The 16,080-nt window shown below is 56.0% G+C and overlaps 1 protein-coding gene and 1 long non-coding RNA gene across 7 annotated transcripts in view; one reads left to right on the top strand and one right to left on the bottom strand.

The window, feature by feature from the left end:
- The window catches only part of KCNN1 (potassium calcium-activated channel subfamily N member 1), a 74,925-nt gene that overhangs the window by 14,176 nt on the left and 44,669 nt on the right, over positions 1-16,080 (bottom strand). For all 6 annotated transcript variants that reach the window (XM_039516087.1, XM_039516082.1, XM_039516086.1 and 3 more), the window contains 3 exons: positions 14,629-15,075; positions 12,574-12,669; positions 7,110-7,528 (listed from right to left, as the gene is read on the bottom strand). In XM_039516087.1, the coding sequence (XP_039372021.1) occupies positions 7,110-7,528; positions 12,574-12,669; positions 14,629-14,994 (881 nt within the window). In that variant the 5' untranslated portion in view covers positions 14,995-15,075. The remainder of the gene's footprint in view (positions 1-7,109; positions 7,529-12,573; positions 12,670-14,628; positions 15,076-16,080) is intronic.
- LOC120391872 lies at positions 2,711-9,893 on the top strand. Its single transcript, XR_005591509.1, has 2 exons — positions 2,711-2,884; positions 9,435-9,893. It is a non-coding gene; the product is annotated as an uncharacterized LOC120391872 (long non-coding RNA).

Below are 16,080 nucleotides of genomic sequence, written 5' to 3'. Positions count from 1 at the left end.
CTGTTGGTGGAAAGGAGATGATGTGGTGAAGCATTATGGGTAAAAAAAATAATCTCGGTGTAACAGGTTGGTCTTCTGTAGGTGCCTGGATCGATGAACGGATGCAGGAGAAGCTGGAATGAAGACACCGAGCTGTTAACTTCACCCCCATCCCCACCCCATCCGCTCTCTCCCCGGCTGGCTAACGGGGACAGTGGAATGGGGCTAAGTTAAGACCTTACGTTCTTTAAAAAGAATAATTCCTGAGCTGACCCCCGCTAGCGACAGCTGCCGGAGGAAGCAGCCATTGTGAGAGGGCATTACATGACAGCGTTTGCTATGGGGAAAATTTCAGGCCTGGCCGGAGATCGGCCAAAGCCTAGGTACCACTTAAGTCCTGCTTACATCCCTTGGCACAAATGGGAATTAAGTGGTGCCCAGGCCTCATGCTGAGCCTCTGCCCAGAGACGAAGGTCACCCTTGTGGGGCAAAGGATTCTAGAAGTTCCTGCTCACTGACTGGGTTTGAATGTGACTCGGTTTCTAAGGGGCCCCTTGCACTACGCACAGCAGGTGAAAACCTGGCCCCAGTGCAGAATCTTCCTCCATCTCTGCCTTTCACTTTCCCTCTAGCCCTCATTTTCCTCTTGATTGCAGGGATCGCTCCTGGGACTCTTTTAGCATGTTTGACTTGCGCTGCTGAAGATGGAGAAATGCTGAGCAGCAAAAAACACCCCGAGCTGCGAGAAAGGCCTTCGGAGACATTTTAGCCAAACCCTCCTTCATTCTATAAATAACGAGGAGTGAATGTTTCCTTTCCAGCTGCTGTTGATTGTCTTGATTCTTTTCCAGGTTTTATTGCTGCATCCACATAGTAAGAAATGGAACCACCTGTGGCTTGATTCATTTTGCTTTATGGAAACCACAGCCGCAGCCTGTGAACCATAGCCTGAGCGCCATGTAATAAATTGGCACCGTGTGAATGATTTGTAAGGAATCATTTATGCAACAAATTTTACCTTTTTCTTTTTTTGTTCCCTTCCATTTATGACTCAATGGGAGAGGGTGAGATTCTGACCCGTGTTCATCGTTCGTAAATTTCATCTGTGGATCAGGGAGAATGCTTCAGTGAGTCACCTGGTATCCTCTCTGGCCTGTGATTAGACACCTTGTGTCACTGACCTACACTTCCCGCCTTGACAGATCTCCAGCGAATTGTTCAATGAATTGTTCACTGGTGCAGAATGTTACCACCTTGTATTGGGAGCCTTGTACGCCCCTCCTTTGCCCTAGGGCAGTAATTTTCCACCTTCTTTCATTTGCGGCCGACCCCCTAAAACATTTCAAAGGGAGGGGCAGACCCCTTTGGAAATCTTAGACATAGTCTGCAGACCCCCAGGGGTGCACAGACCACAGGCTGAAAACCACTGCCCCAGGGTACGGGACTGCACAGAGATGGATTAATGGTGAACTGAGCCCCTCGTTGGGAATTCACTCTTGGCTAATATTCCGCCCTAATGTTCCATTTCACGAGGATCCAGGCTAGTAAAGCCAAAGAGGTCAGACTTCCGTGCAAGGCAAACACCAAAAGGGCATAGCTCAAAATTTGCTTTAGAATCTGAGCAAGAATTTTTGTTCACTAATTTCCTCAGCTCTAATTATTGGTGGACATGTCTCTGGAGCCCATCACGCTAATATCTAGCCTGGACGTGAGGAGCTAGGCAGGGGGTATTGATGATCTTCAGATTCAATCACTATTGGTGTGAGCAAGGGGAATGTTAGGAATCTGTCAGTAGGATAAATGCTCCGTTATATTTTGGTGCATAATAACCACACAAGGGTTGGTGGAGTAATTGACTATTTACGCAGCACTGTAAGTGTGCATGCAGCCTTAAAGGGGAGAAACTGAGGCAAAGAGAGAGAGAGAGGAAGTGACTTGCCCTCCGGGTCATATGGCAGGCCAGGGCCAGAGCTGAAAATAGAATCCAGCCGTCCTGGCTCCCACTCCCCTGCTCTAACTGCTATACTGCGCTGCCACCCTGCTCACTCACTGAAAAGCTGTGTCCTACATGCAATGCACTAAATTCAGCTTCCCTTCGGCACCCTGGTGCAGCCCAAGGTAACCTTACACAATGTTACAAGAGAGGCAGCTGACAAGCAGGGCCGGGAGAGGCGGGGGAGTGGGACACTACTTCTCTGACATGGTGGAACTCGACACTGAGCAACCTCCAAGTGGGGCTCAACGGAGAAAAGGTTGCTCCATTCTCTGCCGTGCTTGCTCCTGTCTTCCTCAGGGCCTTTTCCGAAGAGCTGCCAGCCTGTCCCTAGTGAGAAATATAGTTTAGAGACAAGCTGCCCAGAGAATCACCTGCATCTTATTTCCAGAATCTGGAACCCCTTGGATCCAGCTCTTCTAGAACCTCTTGGATCCAGAATCTGGAATCCCTTGGATCCAGCTCTTCTAGAACCAATTGGGTCGAGCTCTTCTAGAACCTCTTGAATCCAGAATCTGGAACCCCTTGGATCCAGCTCTTCTAGAACCTCTTGGATCCAGAATCTGGAATCCCTTGGATCCAGCTCTTCTAGAACCAATTGGGTCCAGCTCTTCTAGAACCAATTGGGTCCAGCTCTTCTAGAACCTCTTGAATCCAGAATCCGGAACCTTGCCCATCCAGATTTTCTAGAATGCCATCTTTGCAGAATTTGGAACCTTTCTGAACTTCGATCTTCCACTTAGTGATGTTGGAGAGGGATTGCCCGAGGGAGGAGAAAGACGAAAACAGAGGCTGCAGGGGGGTGGAGAAAGGGGTGAAACGGGACAGGGAAGAGGAGGACGACAGAAACAGAAGGGACAGAGCAGAGGACGGAGAGGACGACTAGAAGGATTTCCCAGTGGTGGGAACGAGGTGATTTTTCACCCAAGTTGAACCAGTTCTGTCTGTTTGATAGAAAAACACCCAAATGAAATTTTGGGGTGAGTGCCCCCGGTTTTCCCAGTGCCCTGCTGGTGAGAGCATCACCTGGAGCAGCTGTTCACGCAGTAGGAGAGCAGGGTCATTATTTCGCTGGTGATTGGTTTAATGGCCTTTTGGCCAGGGAGGCCGGGTGGCTCAGTGCACCTTGCAGCACGGCAGGGCTTTGAGGTTTCCTCTAGGATGCCAGGTCAAATCCAGCTGAATAGCAGTGAGGAGGAACAGCTTCTGGGTGGTGGTTGACACACATCCAGGTGGAAGATGGTTGGGACTCAGTCCAGCTCCCCGTGGACAGGCAGCCCTGACTGGCATCAATTAGCCACTTGGTTGGTTGCCTTGGCCCAGAACCCAAGAGCCATGGAGACAACTCCCCTCTGGGTCAGGGCTGAGATGCAGCGGCAGGGCAACGTGGACGGGTCTCTCTCTGCTGAAGCTGGCTCCGCTCTGCTCCGGTCTCCAGGGCTGTCCCAAACTTGCTTTTTAGAGGCCCGGGGTAGTAGAGCAGTGCTGCAAAGCCCCACTTTACTAAAGGGAACCCCGGGGGCCGGGCGCCTCCTCAAGGCGTGAGTGGCGCTCACACCTCCCTGCTGCTGCTCCTCACTGACAAATGACACCAGGCTAATAACCAGGCACCAACAGCCATTTCGCCTCCGCCATGAGCACAGCTGCTGCAGCTGATGGCAGCACCCTGCGCTGACCCCACCCCTACCCTGCGGTCTCTGTGCTGGCCCCCCTGCGTGGGCAGCTCCAGTGGGACGGGGCTGAGGGAGGGAATTCTCCACCTCGCACTGGCCCCTCGTTGGTTTCTTTTATCCTGCAAAAAGCATTTTAAATCCAACTGAGCGGCTGGTGAGAGGGGCCAGACTGGCATCCTTCAGGGCCGGGGTCCTCTGCCAAGGTGGCACAGCATGGGTGACTGGAGGGCAGAGCTCCCCTACGCTGCACCATGCTGGTAATCAGCCTCACCTCCATGGGGCGAGAAGGGAGTTCAGTCTGTGGGTCTTCTGGTCCCTGGCCTCAGTGCCAACCCAGGGTTCTCTCACTTTTCTCAGAGAAAAGCCTCATCCTGCCCGCTGAGCTCTGACAACTCATCACACCTGCCTGAGCAGTGAAATGCAGCTCAGCAGAGAGGCTGGTGCAGACTGGCCTCCAGGACTTCTGGGCTCTATTCCTGGCACTGCCATTGACTCCCTGTGGGGTCTCAGGCAAGTCACTGCCTCGTTCTGTGCCTCAGTTGCCCCATCTGTACAATGGGGATGATGCTCGCCACTTGCTTCCCAGGGAGGGGTTGTGAAGAGTCACCCAGGAGCGTCTGGAAAGCACATTGAGCTCCCTCAATGAAAGGCACTAGAGAAAGGAACTGGATTGTTGTATAGACGTGGCTTCTCCACGCTGGGTGTCATCTAGATTTTTGCAGTCCGGGCTGGAGCCAAACACAACAACCAAGAATCCCCATCGCAAATCAGAGCCGATGCAAAGCCCAGAGGAGCTGGGGAAATACCAGCCTCAGAAGGTCCGGAACGGCGATGGCTTCCCTGGAGAAGGCCCTGTGTTTGTACCTGCCTGTCCCCGGAGTGGGGAGGGTGCAGGCGTCTGGTCCTGCTGCACATATCACAGCGATTCCTGCACCGGAAAGGGGCGTGGGCCGTTTCCCACCCCCAGCGCAGACGCTCGCTCCAGCGACAGAAGTGGGTTTTCCATTGCGGCAGGAACTCCATCTCCCCAAGCAGCGCTAGCGGATTCAGCGGAAGCATCCGTCCAGTGACCCAGCCGCGTCTACACCAGGGGCGAGGTCAGCGCTCAGGGGGATGCCATTTTTCACACCCCTGAGCGACGTTTTAACTGTAGACCAGGCCGCAGAGAGGGGCTAGCCCCGCGGAGGGGACCTGGGCAAGACGCCTGCTTCCCTTGCGGCTGGCTCTGATGAGAACTGGCAGCCCAGCCCCGGCCCTTAGAGCCCTGTTGGTCCCGGTGCCTGGAGTTTGGCTCCATCTGAGCCAGTGGGCAGATCTTGGCCCTGTGGGGATGCTGCAGTTCCGATCCTAGGGGTACGGCTCTACAGGGTGTGTGATGAAAAACTCCCCCCTGCCCCAAGGCCAGGGACTCTGATGCACAGAAGGATCAATCTGCTGGCAGTGGAGGCTTGGTGATAATGAATGCCGAGGTGAGACCACCCCCAGCGGAGGGGGTCTCCTCCCACCTGGCCATGGCAAGGAAAGCAGACTCCTGCCACTGAAGGGTTAACAGCCCAGCTCCTGGCCCGAGGTCGGCAGGGATGGAATGGGAGCCTGCGGCAAAGCATGAGGAATCCACGCCTGGAAACGTCGCCCAGGGCTCCTGCCAAGCAGTGGCAAGCTCTTCCCGAGGGAGGAGGTCGAGGGAAGAAGTGGGGCTGGATTCCTGGGTGCACCTGGAACGGCCTAGCGGGGGGGCAGGCAGAATGTCGGAGGCACCTGCCCCCATCAACATGAAATGCAGAGGTTCCAAGTGGAATGGCTCCAGCCTGCTTTCAAGGTTCACGGCCCCTTTGCTACGAACTGGATCCCCCACTCCCCCGCCTCCGCCCACCCCGCCAGCTGCAGCTAATCTTAAATTCTTGGCAGGCGCAAGGCTCGGCAGTAGGAGGCAGCTCCCCGTGCAGGATTGGGGCTATTGGTTTCTAGGAAGGAAGACTCACAGTTTGTCCCTATGAGCAGCATAGCAATTAGAAAGGGAAAACAAGAGCAGATTAATGAGCAGTCCCGGTGCAGAGGAGAGGAGAGGAGAGGAGAGGAGAGAGCACACACACACACACCCAGGCACACCGTTCGGGTCCCTTCCGACCTGCGCCGAAGGCTCCGGTGCAGCTGAAGGAGCACACGGTCAGTCGGTCGGTCACGAGGCGCCCGCTCCCTTAAATGCCAGAGCTCGGGACCTGCCCCCTGTTTGATGGGATCCACCCAAGTTAAAGAGGAGGCAAAGGGCCAGATCCTCAGCTGGCATCAACCGGCCCAGCTCTGCTGGAGTCAATGGGATCGGAGCCCCCGCGGGTGTAAATCAACCTGGCCTTGGCCTCTAGGATCCCAGCTCCACTGAGTTCACTGACTCCATGGACTGAGGCTGTGCTGAGATGGCCGAGGGGGGTTACTGTCACCCTGAGAGCTCTCGGCCTGGGCATGAGCTTCCCCCCGTTTGTAGGGAAAAGAGGGAGCCCTCGCCCCGAGGGTGCAGCAGGTGCCCCCTTGCGTCTGGCAGGCTGGGGGCAGAGGCCTGGCGGGGAAGGGGGCGGAGTGGGGAAGACAGGCAGGGAGGTGGGGAGGAATCCTAGGACAGGGAGACGGCTCCAACCCGCTTTGGGGCTCAGAGGCTCATCTTAGTGGAAAGCAAAGCATGGGGGGGAGGGGGCTCCGCTCCGCCTGAAGTCGGGCGCGGGGAGGGAGCGAGGCACCTTCAGCGGCTTTTTACTTCCGAAACAGCAAAGAAAGGAAGAGCTAACGTAGGCCAAGAGCACAGGGCGTGTTTAACTGGCTCTGGATCGGCTCCCAGCCCTGCCCCGTCCCCAGCACGCGCTCAGGAAGGCCCCTGCCCTTCACAGCCGCTACCTCCATGCGTTGGAATAACGGATCATGTCGGCGGAAGGCCAGAGTCTCGCCCGCCCGGCAGAGCTCAGGCTGACCCCGAGGCCGACCACCCGCTAGACGGCTGGGCTGAGCGGGCGAACGAGCCACGGAGGGGAAGGGCTGGTGACGCCGCGCTGCTCCCCACTTCTGCGGAGACGCTCGGGGACGAGAGAGAGGAGACGCTCGGCTCACGCTAGCAGAGTGGGGCTGTCGGCCTCCAATGAGCAGGCCGTGCCCAGCGGCCTATGAGTCAGCTACAGCTGGGGCGTTAGCCCAGGCAGGAGGGGGCTTTCCCATGCAGAGGCTGTGGGTTCGCTCCCTGCTGGCGACCCTTGTTCCATATGGCTGAAGCTGGCAGCAGCCAACCAAAGGGCCCTTTCCCTCTACTGGTGGGGGGATCACATCTGCCGGGGTCCCCAGCTCTGGTCTATTTAAGGGAGGCCGGCGTGTCTCCAGCTGCACGGGAGGCTGCCTTTCAGCGCTGTGCCCTGGAGGGCCCAAGCCCCTGCAAAGGGCCCGTGTGCAGAGCCTGCCCCGCCCTCCGCCCGAGGAGCCCTCACCTCTCGCACACGCGGACCGTCCAGGCGGCAATGATCCAGGAGGAGATGCTGAAGACCAGCAGCACGGTGCCGGGGCAGATGGTCATGAGGGTTTTCATGATGAAGCGGGTGTTGAAGTTGATCTTGTTGAGGGCGCCGATGCTGCGGGAGGAGGCGTCGGTGAAGAGTTTGCTGTGCAGCAGCATGACGCGCCCGATCAGGTAGAGCCGCAGGAACATGGGGATGGAGAGGATGATGTCTACGTCGGCGTCGGCCACCGAGGTGGTGTAGGTGAAGGCCAGCCGGGCCGTCCAGGTGAAGAGGTACTGGCCTGGGATGGGGTGGATGGCGCACACAATCAGCTCCAGGCTGATGAAAAAGATCCGCTTGTAGGTCATGGCTATTCTCCAGTCGTCCGCCCCGTTGTCCACCATGAAGAGCTGGGCAGGGAGAGAGAAGGGGGGTTAGAGGCGGGGGGTTGCTTTAAGATGGGTCGAAAGGCCCAGCAGCAGCAGGACCTGATGCACTAGGGCAGGCAGTGAGTCACTGTAGGGGTGGGAACTGAACTCACCCCTCCTGGCACCGCTCCCTACCCACCTGTAGTGACACCCGCCTGGACTGGTGATAAATAATAACAAGGGCCTTCCTGTCTGCCCCTCACGCCCCTGGGGCCAGGTGTGCAGGGCAGAAGGGGAGAGACGGGTAACTGAACGAACCCTGCTCTAAATGCAATAGGATTTATAGAGGGCTCGTATTGCCCATTGAACAAGGGATGTTTTTCTTCTGCGCCCCATCACCGGCAGCAGGTCGCATGTGGCTCTCAGCAATAACTGCAGCCAATAATAAAGTTGTAATGGGAAGTCTCGGCGCAATTTAGCCCTGCATTATTCTTCTGGGACTCTGGCAGGCTTCTCTGGGGCCCACTCGGCACTGCAAATGGCCAGGAGGGCTCTCAGGCAGAAGCCCTGCCCGAAGATGCATTCCCCATGTGCCACCTGCAACAGCTGGAGCTGTTCGGCTGAGTAATGACTGCACGCATCACCCAGCCCAAAGCCACTGCTTGCACATCTGCTTCTGCGTCAGCTTTGCTGGCAGGCTCTCGTCCCAGGGCCTGCTGTGGGGATTTTCCACCTTCCCATGCACTCACACAGGCTGCACAGACCTTGCTGGCTCTGTCTGTCAAGGCAGGGTGGGGCGGCCCCTACTCAGGCCCCTCTCTGTGCTTGTCTATCCATCGCCAGTAACCATGTCTCAGTGCTACTACAGATAAACAGCCTTCCCAAGGGACTCGGGGCATGCCTGCCCTGCAGCTGGAGCAGCCAGACCTGCGCTAGCTCTGAGCAAGCTCAGGCACTAAAAACAGCAACGTGGCCACTGCAATGCAACGGGCCGGCTGCCCCAAGTACTTTCCTATCGTCTCTGGTGGGATCGCACTCAGGGCAGAGAGCCCCTCACGCCGCCATGGCTCCACTGCTCTTTTAGAACACAAGCTCCGGTATGTCCACCGGAGCTGGTATTTACATCTTCCAGCTCAAATGTGGACATACCCTCAGGCCTGATTCTCCATTGCTTTGCCCCTACAGATGTCATCTGGGGCCAGATTTGGGAGCAGGGAGAGGGAAAGAAAACATGGCCCAGGGGAACTGTGAGAAGGTGCTGGAGGACGCTCAGCACTCGACTGATTTAACCTGTGTCCTCGCTGCAAAGGAGGTGGGGTACCAGAGGGCAGCAGCCAGGCTCTAGCCTGTACCCCCAGGCCGGCCAACTAGTCCGGGTTTAAAGTACCACGGAACCCAGGCCAGAGGTTTGGGTGTAGGTTAGAGGCAGCACCGGAGTCAGAGCCTGGTTAACTCTGCAGTGAAAGACCCAGGAATGTATAAAATCCCCCTAACAGGGTAGGCACCTCACTCGCTTACGTACTTCTGGAAACCCCCCAAGCTCCTGTCTGCATCTTTAGCTGCCCAAATACCTGTGTCAATCTGGCATTTACAGATTTGTAAAATGCTACCAGATCAGAGGGGTTGTGGTCTGGTCTCTGGACAAGTGTAAATGACTGTACAGGCCCCGGTATCCAGTGGCACCCGTTTATCCGATCTAATTGGGATCGGGGCCAGATCGGATGATCAAAAATTGGGCTAATCAGGAGGGCCCCACAAAACTAAGTTACGTGGTTCAGCCCCAGGCAGTGGGGCTCTGGCGGTCAGCGCGCTGCACATCTTGCTGTCAAGGAGCTAAGATATTCAGTGTTGCCAGTTTTCATGATTTGAACATGAGTTTTGCAGTATTTGGTGCCCGGCTTCTGGAATTCGGTGATTTTATCAGAATTGTATTTTTTTTTTTTTAAAGCAAGTCAATTTCTAACCCTCACGGCTGCGGAGAAAACCTTGAAAATGTGACTAGTGCGTAACCCCGAAGGCTGAAGACCCAAAAGGCAAACGAACGGCACGTCCACAGCATTGTTATTTGAAGCCAATCTCAATATTTTGGGGAGCTGGACTCATGAGGTTTGAACGTTCGGGGTTGGCCATCCCGTGGATTTCGAGCGCTACTGAGTCTTCTTGCCAATTTTTAGGATTTTCCAGCCACGATTTCCTAGGTGGATCAGTATTTCCCTGTGTTGCCGCGCGAAAAGTCCCCGCAAAGTGAAATTAAATACACAGCAGGTGAGGAAATAGCAGCTGTACAAATCCACAGAGCTGCGTCCCAGACGGCAGGACTCATGTGAGACCGGCCTCTCTCTTCCTGCTGTGCAGAACGGGAGAGCTCGCTTTCCTTCAATTAAGGCATTAAAATCCACCTCCCTAAGCTCTTAAAGCCTTACTATCGACTTTCTCCTGGCGATGCTGCGGCTGCAGGATGAATGCTGTGACTTCTCCTAACAGCTGCTTGGGGGCATAGAGCTCAGCCTCTGCAGAATGGATGGTGCTTTGCCTTAAGGGGACATGATCAAAGTCACATCGGGTGTAGCCGATACGGTGGGAGGAGGATGGTTTACTGCCCAAAGGGGCTAGATGGCAAACTAGAGGCAACACAGATAGGAGAGAGGTTGCCGTGCTGATCTTCAAATGGACCAGGCGCCAGGGTCAGAAAGTCCCTGGATAAAAAAAAAAAGACTGATTTTTGCTGTATCCGCTCCTTCAACTCATCTCTCCATGGCACCAGGTGCCGTCTCTGAACACTGGAGACTTTTGTTTTCCTCTCAAACCCCAGCTAGAAAACCCTGTTATCAAGTACAATTCCAGCTCCAGTTGTGCAGCCTGGTCTGGATGGATGGAAGGCTGGGTCTCCGCAGAGCTCTGCTGGGTCTGGTTCTCCTTTGCTCTGCACCTTGTGCGGTCACTGGCCCCAGGGCAGCATGTAAACCGCTGACATGCAAGGGCACAGGGTGGGAGTGCAGCTTGTGTAGATGGACCCGAGTTCATGTTCATCTAGCTGGCTCGTGTACTGGAGCAGCCGAAAGGGGTCCCCAGTCTGAGAGGGCCCCCGAGCCGAGTGGCGTCGTGACCTTGTGCGTGGGATTGCAGTGCCATTCGTGTCTGGCCCTGGCAGTCCCCCCATCATGGCAGAGGGGCGGCTTGGCCATACCTGAGTGGCGTTGCGACCCTGCGTACCAGCTCGCAATGCCTGGGGCGGAGATCTGGGCTCAGCCCCGCAGGACAGTGAGGTAAGTGCAGTGGGAGCTTGTTCTCTGATTCCTCCCCCTCCCCCCCCACCCCCCAACCAGGAATTTGTTTGGAAGGGTGACGGTTCTAGATTTCAGATTTTGCCCCAGGGCCCCTAAAAATCACAGAAGGACTGCACCAGTGCTAACGCCTTCAGACATCATGAATCAGATTGCAAAAAATCATGAGTTGTTTTTTTTTAAAATAATACATTTTGGGTTGTTCTCCTTTTACAAAAGCTGAGCTTCTCATCACCTGCCTCCAGCACCTGGTACTTTACGGTAAAACACCACATATTGCAAGACTCAATAAAAATCACCAGAGTTGCCAACACTCTCAGTATCTGCAACCCACACATCAGGGTTTCTTGCTAGAACGTGAAACTGATGAGATCTTGTCTTTGTCCCAGGCTAGTGAAATGCAACAGGTAAATAAAGAGCAAAAGGTGACCGGCATATACAGCTTATAATTTAATAGTAACAGGCAAATACAGCTTGTTTTAATGTTAATAACCTACCGGCTAATTCGTCATACAGGGAAGGATGTTTTTTAAGATGTGGTGCCTTTAGAATGAATGTTGTCATGTACCGGGCAGGATTTCACCTGTTGATCAGCACTGCCTCAGATGAACGGCGCCACCTACTGACTCCCCAGCCCTGCTTCCTGCAGCACCTACCTGTTCCTTGGATCTACTAAGGAGCTGAGCTGGGTCAGGTTAGGTCTGTGGGCACCAGATTCTTTGAAAAGAGCTCGGGGCCGGATTTCCAGCTCTTTAGGTGCTGGGTGCTTGGGAAAACTTGCTGGTAAGTGTCACAGTGGGAACCCGCTGACCCTACTTGAAAATCTGACCCTTAAGCAGGGGCCTAAATGGGAGCGGAGTTCTTGTGAAAATCCGAGCCCAGCGGTAGGTGCTGAGCCCTTGGAAATCTGGCCCGCAGCTCTTCTGAAAAATTCTAGCCCGTCCTGACCCGGCTCCACTTAGATCTGACACAGTTGCAGGGCTCAGAGACAGCCCCAAACCACCCCCGCTCCAAACCCCTTTGAACTTTGCGGGGGAGGAAGGGGTTGAAAAATTGGGATCCAGGTGTGAATTTTGAAGCTCGGGGCCACCTCTAGGAAAGCTAGAGCTAATCAATGTCTCCTGTATGGCAGTGGTTCTCAACCTCGGGTACACATACCCCTGGGGTGCACAGGTCTTCCAGGGGTCACTCAACTCGTCTAGATCAGTATTTCTCAATGTGGGGGATGCAACTCCCAAGGGGGTCACAAGTGTACAGCCAGCCTTAGAGGGTGGCAAGCAGGGCAGCTGCCCGGGGCCTCATGCCACAGGGGACTCTGCGAAGCTAGGTTACAGGCTTCAGCCCTGCCGTCCGGGGCTTCGGCTTCAGAGAAGGCTCAGAAGTGAAAACCAGGCTCAAGTATCACACTGAAATGTAAGTACAATATTTATAGTCCAGCTGATTTATAATGATATGGTAAAAATGAGGACGTGAAGTGTGCTGTGACACTCGTGGATTTTCACGTCTGATTTGATAAGCAAGTCATTTTTAAGTGAGGTGAAGCTTGGGGCTACGCAAGACAAATCAGACTCCTGAAAGGGGGACAGGCGACTGGAATGGTTGAGAACCACAGTTTGGACAAACTCAGGTTCCCACGAGGACCACCGGCTCCGTGTCTCAGGAAGGGGGAGGGTTTGGTTTGAGCACATGCAATGGGATTCCCAGAAGAACCTTCCTGTCTGATTTCACACTCCTGGTGACGGCACACACTCCACCCCCACTGCGAAATAGGGACGGGGCCACGCGCTGGGGTGGGCGGCTCACCTGGATTTCTCTGGCATGGTACATGATGATGAGGCCCAGAAGTATCATGGTTGAAAGGCTGATAAGGCATTTCAGTGCAAATGAATATGAAGATTCCTGAAAGGGAGACAGAGAGGAGCAGCGTCAGGCGTGGTTTCCCCTTCGGTCCAGAGGCGACCCGTGGCAGGGAGGCTCTGGACTCTGCTCGGTCAATAGGCACACTCAGATCTTTACGGAAAGGCACGTACCGAGCTGTTGGGAGGGACTCACCGTCTTTGCATGGACGAACCATGGCTGAGCGACACCTGGCACGCCGCAGGGACCCCGACTCCAAGAGAGAGACTATCCCTTGGGCAGGCCATCAGCCACTCGCAGGCCAAACCCGCACTGAATTCCAGGCTGGGCTGCTGGCCTCTCGGGGCAAAGCTCCACAGCGGCTGAGAGGTGGACTCTCCAGGGCAGGCGGATGTGCCCAGGGTAGCCCTGATTCAGCTTGTGCGCTGCAAAGAGCAGCGTGGCCATGGTCTGGTGCGGGCAGCGGCTCAGGCTGGCCGCCCTGCTATGCACATAGGACCTCGGAGGGGGTTGTCCTCGGGCGACTAGCTCACGCCGCCATGGCCACGTTGCTATTTTTAGCGCACGAGCTCCACCAGAGCTGGTGAGCGTATGTCTACCCGGGCTGGGAATCACGCTCCCAGCTGCTGCCTGGACATACCCCCTGGCACAGATAATCCTAACCGTGTTCCCCTCCCTACAGAGTCAGCCAGCGTTTGGCAATGATCCTCAAAGCCTCCCAGCTCCCCCCATCAGGATCCACATTTATTTCACAGACAGGGAAAACGAGGCACAGAGATGCTGAGACATGCCCAAGGACACCCAGGAGGTTGGGGCGGAGCCAGGAATGGAACCCAGCTCTCCAGAATCCAACCCTGAGCGTCAGCCCCTGAACAGGCTTCCTCGCTCGAGATCCCAACCGATTCTGGGGGGTTACACTTGCCCCTAGGAGGCAGCTTCCAGTGTGGCTGAGGGGGGCAGATGCCACATGATCAGTTCCATCCAGGGATGCATTTGACACATGGATGTTAGCAGCCCAAGGACCTGTTCTGATCCCCGGGGCCTTGCACAGAGCTCTGCCGGCTCTCCGGTGACAGATGTGCATGCCAGCTTCTGTAGCGGCAAGATCTGGGCCTCTGCAGTCACAGACAAACCCTCCCCACGTGGACAATGTGCAGTCGACAAGGGGAGCGCGGGACAGCGTGCAGGGGACAGACGGGTGTTTGCATGGACTGTTCTATCCGGTCCCACACCCCTGCCATTCGGGGGATGATTCATCAGCCCTGGAGAGAAGCCAGCTGAGCAAGAATGATAAAGCATCTCGCTGAGCCAGGACTGTTCACACTGTCAGCACAAAGCGCCCATTGGCATCAACCGTCGCAGCGACGGGCAGGGTCCATTAATCCTCAGGGCAGCCTGGGGGAGGAGAGCCATCGCTGGGTCGGTGCAAACACAGACACACGGGGAGGGGGAGGGGGCGCACACAGAGAACATGCACACGCACAGAGATGGGTCCGTGTACATATCCCTGCATCGGTGCACGCACACATACATAGACTCTGGGACACACGTTTAAATGCATCCTCCTTTCCCCAGACGCACCCACACCACAGCCTGGCACGCCCGCGTGTGCACAGCCCCACAGCAAGCCGACGTTCAAACACGCGGGCAGGCCCGCTCTGTCTCTCGCACACACGGTCCTTATCCTTTGCGTGTGTTACGGTGGCACTCGGACGCCTGGTGTGCCAGGCGCTGTACGCACACAGCTATCTTGCACTCACACGGCCTCCAGCCCCCCGCCCGCGTGAGACCTAGGTACCAGATAGAAGTTCCACTTATGCTCCAGGGCTGGGACTCCCAGGATCCTTTGCTTTCCAAGGACGACATACAGGCCTGGAGCCCCACAGGGCGTGAGTGGGATTTATGCGGTACCCAGGACTTGCGCCAGCCCCTTTCTGAGCCAGGCGCGTCTGTCCCCCGGGTCCCCGGCCTTTCGGCTTCAAGACAGGCCGCGGTCCCTACCTTGGTGTAGACGCCCCAGGAGAGCTCCGTCTCCGTCACCATGACGACGATGCCGAACATCCCGAAGATCAAGGCGTAGTCGCTCAGGCGTTTGCGCTTCTCGAAGAGCGCCCGCCGGTGGCCCAGCCGGTACCCGACGTTCTGGTTCTTCTTCTGGCTCCGGGAGCGCGCCGCCGCTGCCGCCTCTTCCGCCTGCAAGCTCGTATCCTTGGCCTGCTCGGTTTTGGAGACCACCACCTCCAGGCCCGAGCTGTGGAGGGTCTGCAGGGGCTGGGTCTCGGCTCCCAGTTCATGGAGGTTGCGCTGGGAGGCGCTCAGGCTGCTCAGGGGTCGGACCACGCCTCCATTGTACTTGCAGCTGTTCATGGCTATCTCGGTGAAGGGGTTGGGCTCGCTGAACGCTGTCTTGGATCCAGCATGATTCAGAACCTGGGCGTCCGCATTTACCTGGGAGGAGACGGAGAGGGGGTTAGAGAGACGAGGTGGGGAAGGGGAGAGCTCGCCCCCTGCTCAGTCCAAGTCCCCCGGGCCTGCAGCCTCCATTCTACAAAGCAGGATTTGAGCTAAAGGGGGCGCGGGGGGCTAGTTATTATTAGTCTGTGTTATTTCTCTAGCATCACAGACGCGCGGCATGGACAGCGAAGGGAGGGCAGGCCCTGGGCTGGCCTCAAACCCCAGACCATGACTGCTAAGAGCAAGCATCGGGAGGTGATCCATGGGGCCCGCATCGGGAGGTGATCCATGGGGCCTGCCTGCGCAGGGTGTGTGGCTCTAAACCGCCCCCCCCCCGGGCCGCTCTTGAACCCCGGTCCCCTGGCAGCTACGAGAAGGCAGGCCGTGGCACCCACCCATAAGGCAGAGAGACCCCTGACATTACCAAGATGCAGAGCTGTGGATGGCAACCAAGCATGAGGATAAAGGCTCCATTAGCAAATGGACGGGGAGGCCCAGAGGCAGGGACCATGCTGGGCTGCAAGGGCCTACACAGAGGTGAGGGGCTTGTCTGCCTGGCCCCGCCCACCCTTGGGACCATTGCAGGGTGAAATTTACCCCCGGGGCAGTACGCCAGGAGGAGAGGACAATGCAGGCATGGGAAGGGGCGTAATGCAGCTCAGATGCTGTGGTGATGGACACGCTACAAAAAGTAAAGAAAGAAAGAAAGAAAAATAATTCAGCAGCCCCTTAGGATACAGGTGCACATGCTAGGGGACACAGTTAGCTGATCTACTCATTAGAAAACACTCCCTTCCCAGAGCTGGGAATAGAACCCAGGAGTCCTGACTGCCAGTCCCTGCTCTCACCTCTGAATATGCCCAGAGATGCCCACAAAAAAAGTCAACAAACAAACAACTCAGCTGGTTAAAATACTTTGATCCCAAAGGTTCCCACAAGGATTTTACAAACTTCAGCGCTGCACGGGGATCCCTTTGACCAGTGTGGAAATGCGGCCAC

The sequence above is a fragment of the Mauremys reevesii genome, linkage group 26 (assembly GCF_016161935.1).
Source record: "Mauremys reevesii isolate NIE-2019 linkage group 26, ASM1616193v1, whole genome shotgun sequence".
NCBI lineage: Eukaryota > Metazoa > Chordata > Testudines > Geoemydidae > Mauremys > Mauremys reevesii.
The sequence above is the reverse complement of the archived record's forward strand: the minus strand, read 5'-3'. Positions and strand labels throughout refer to the sequence as shown.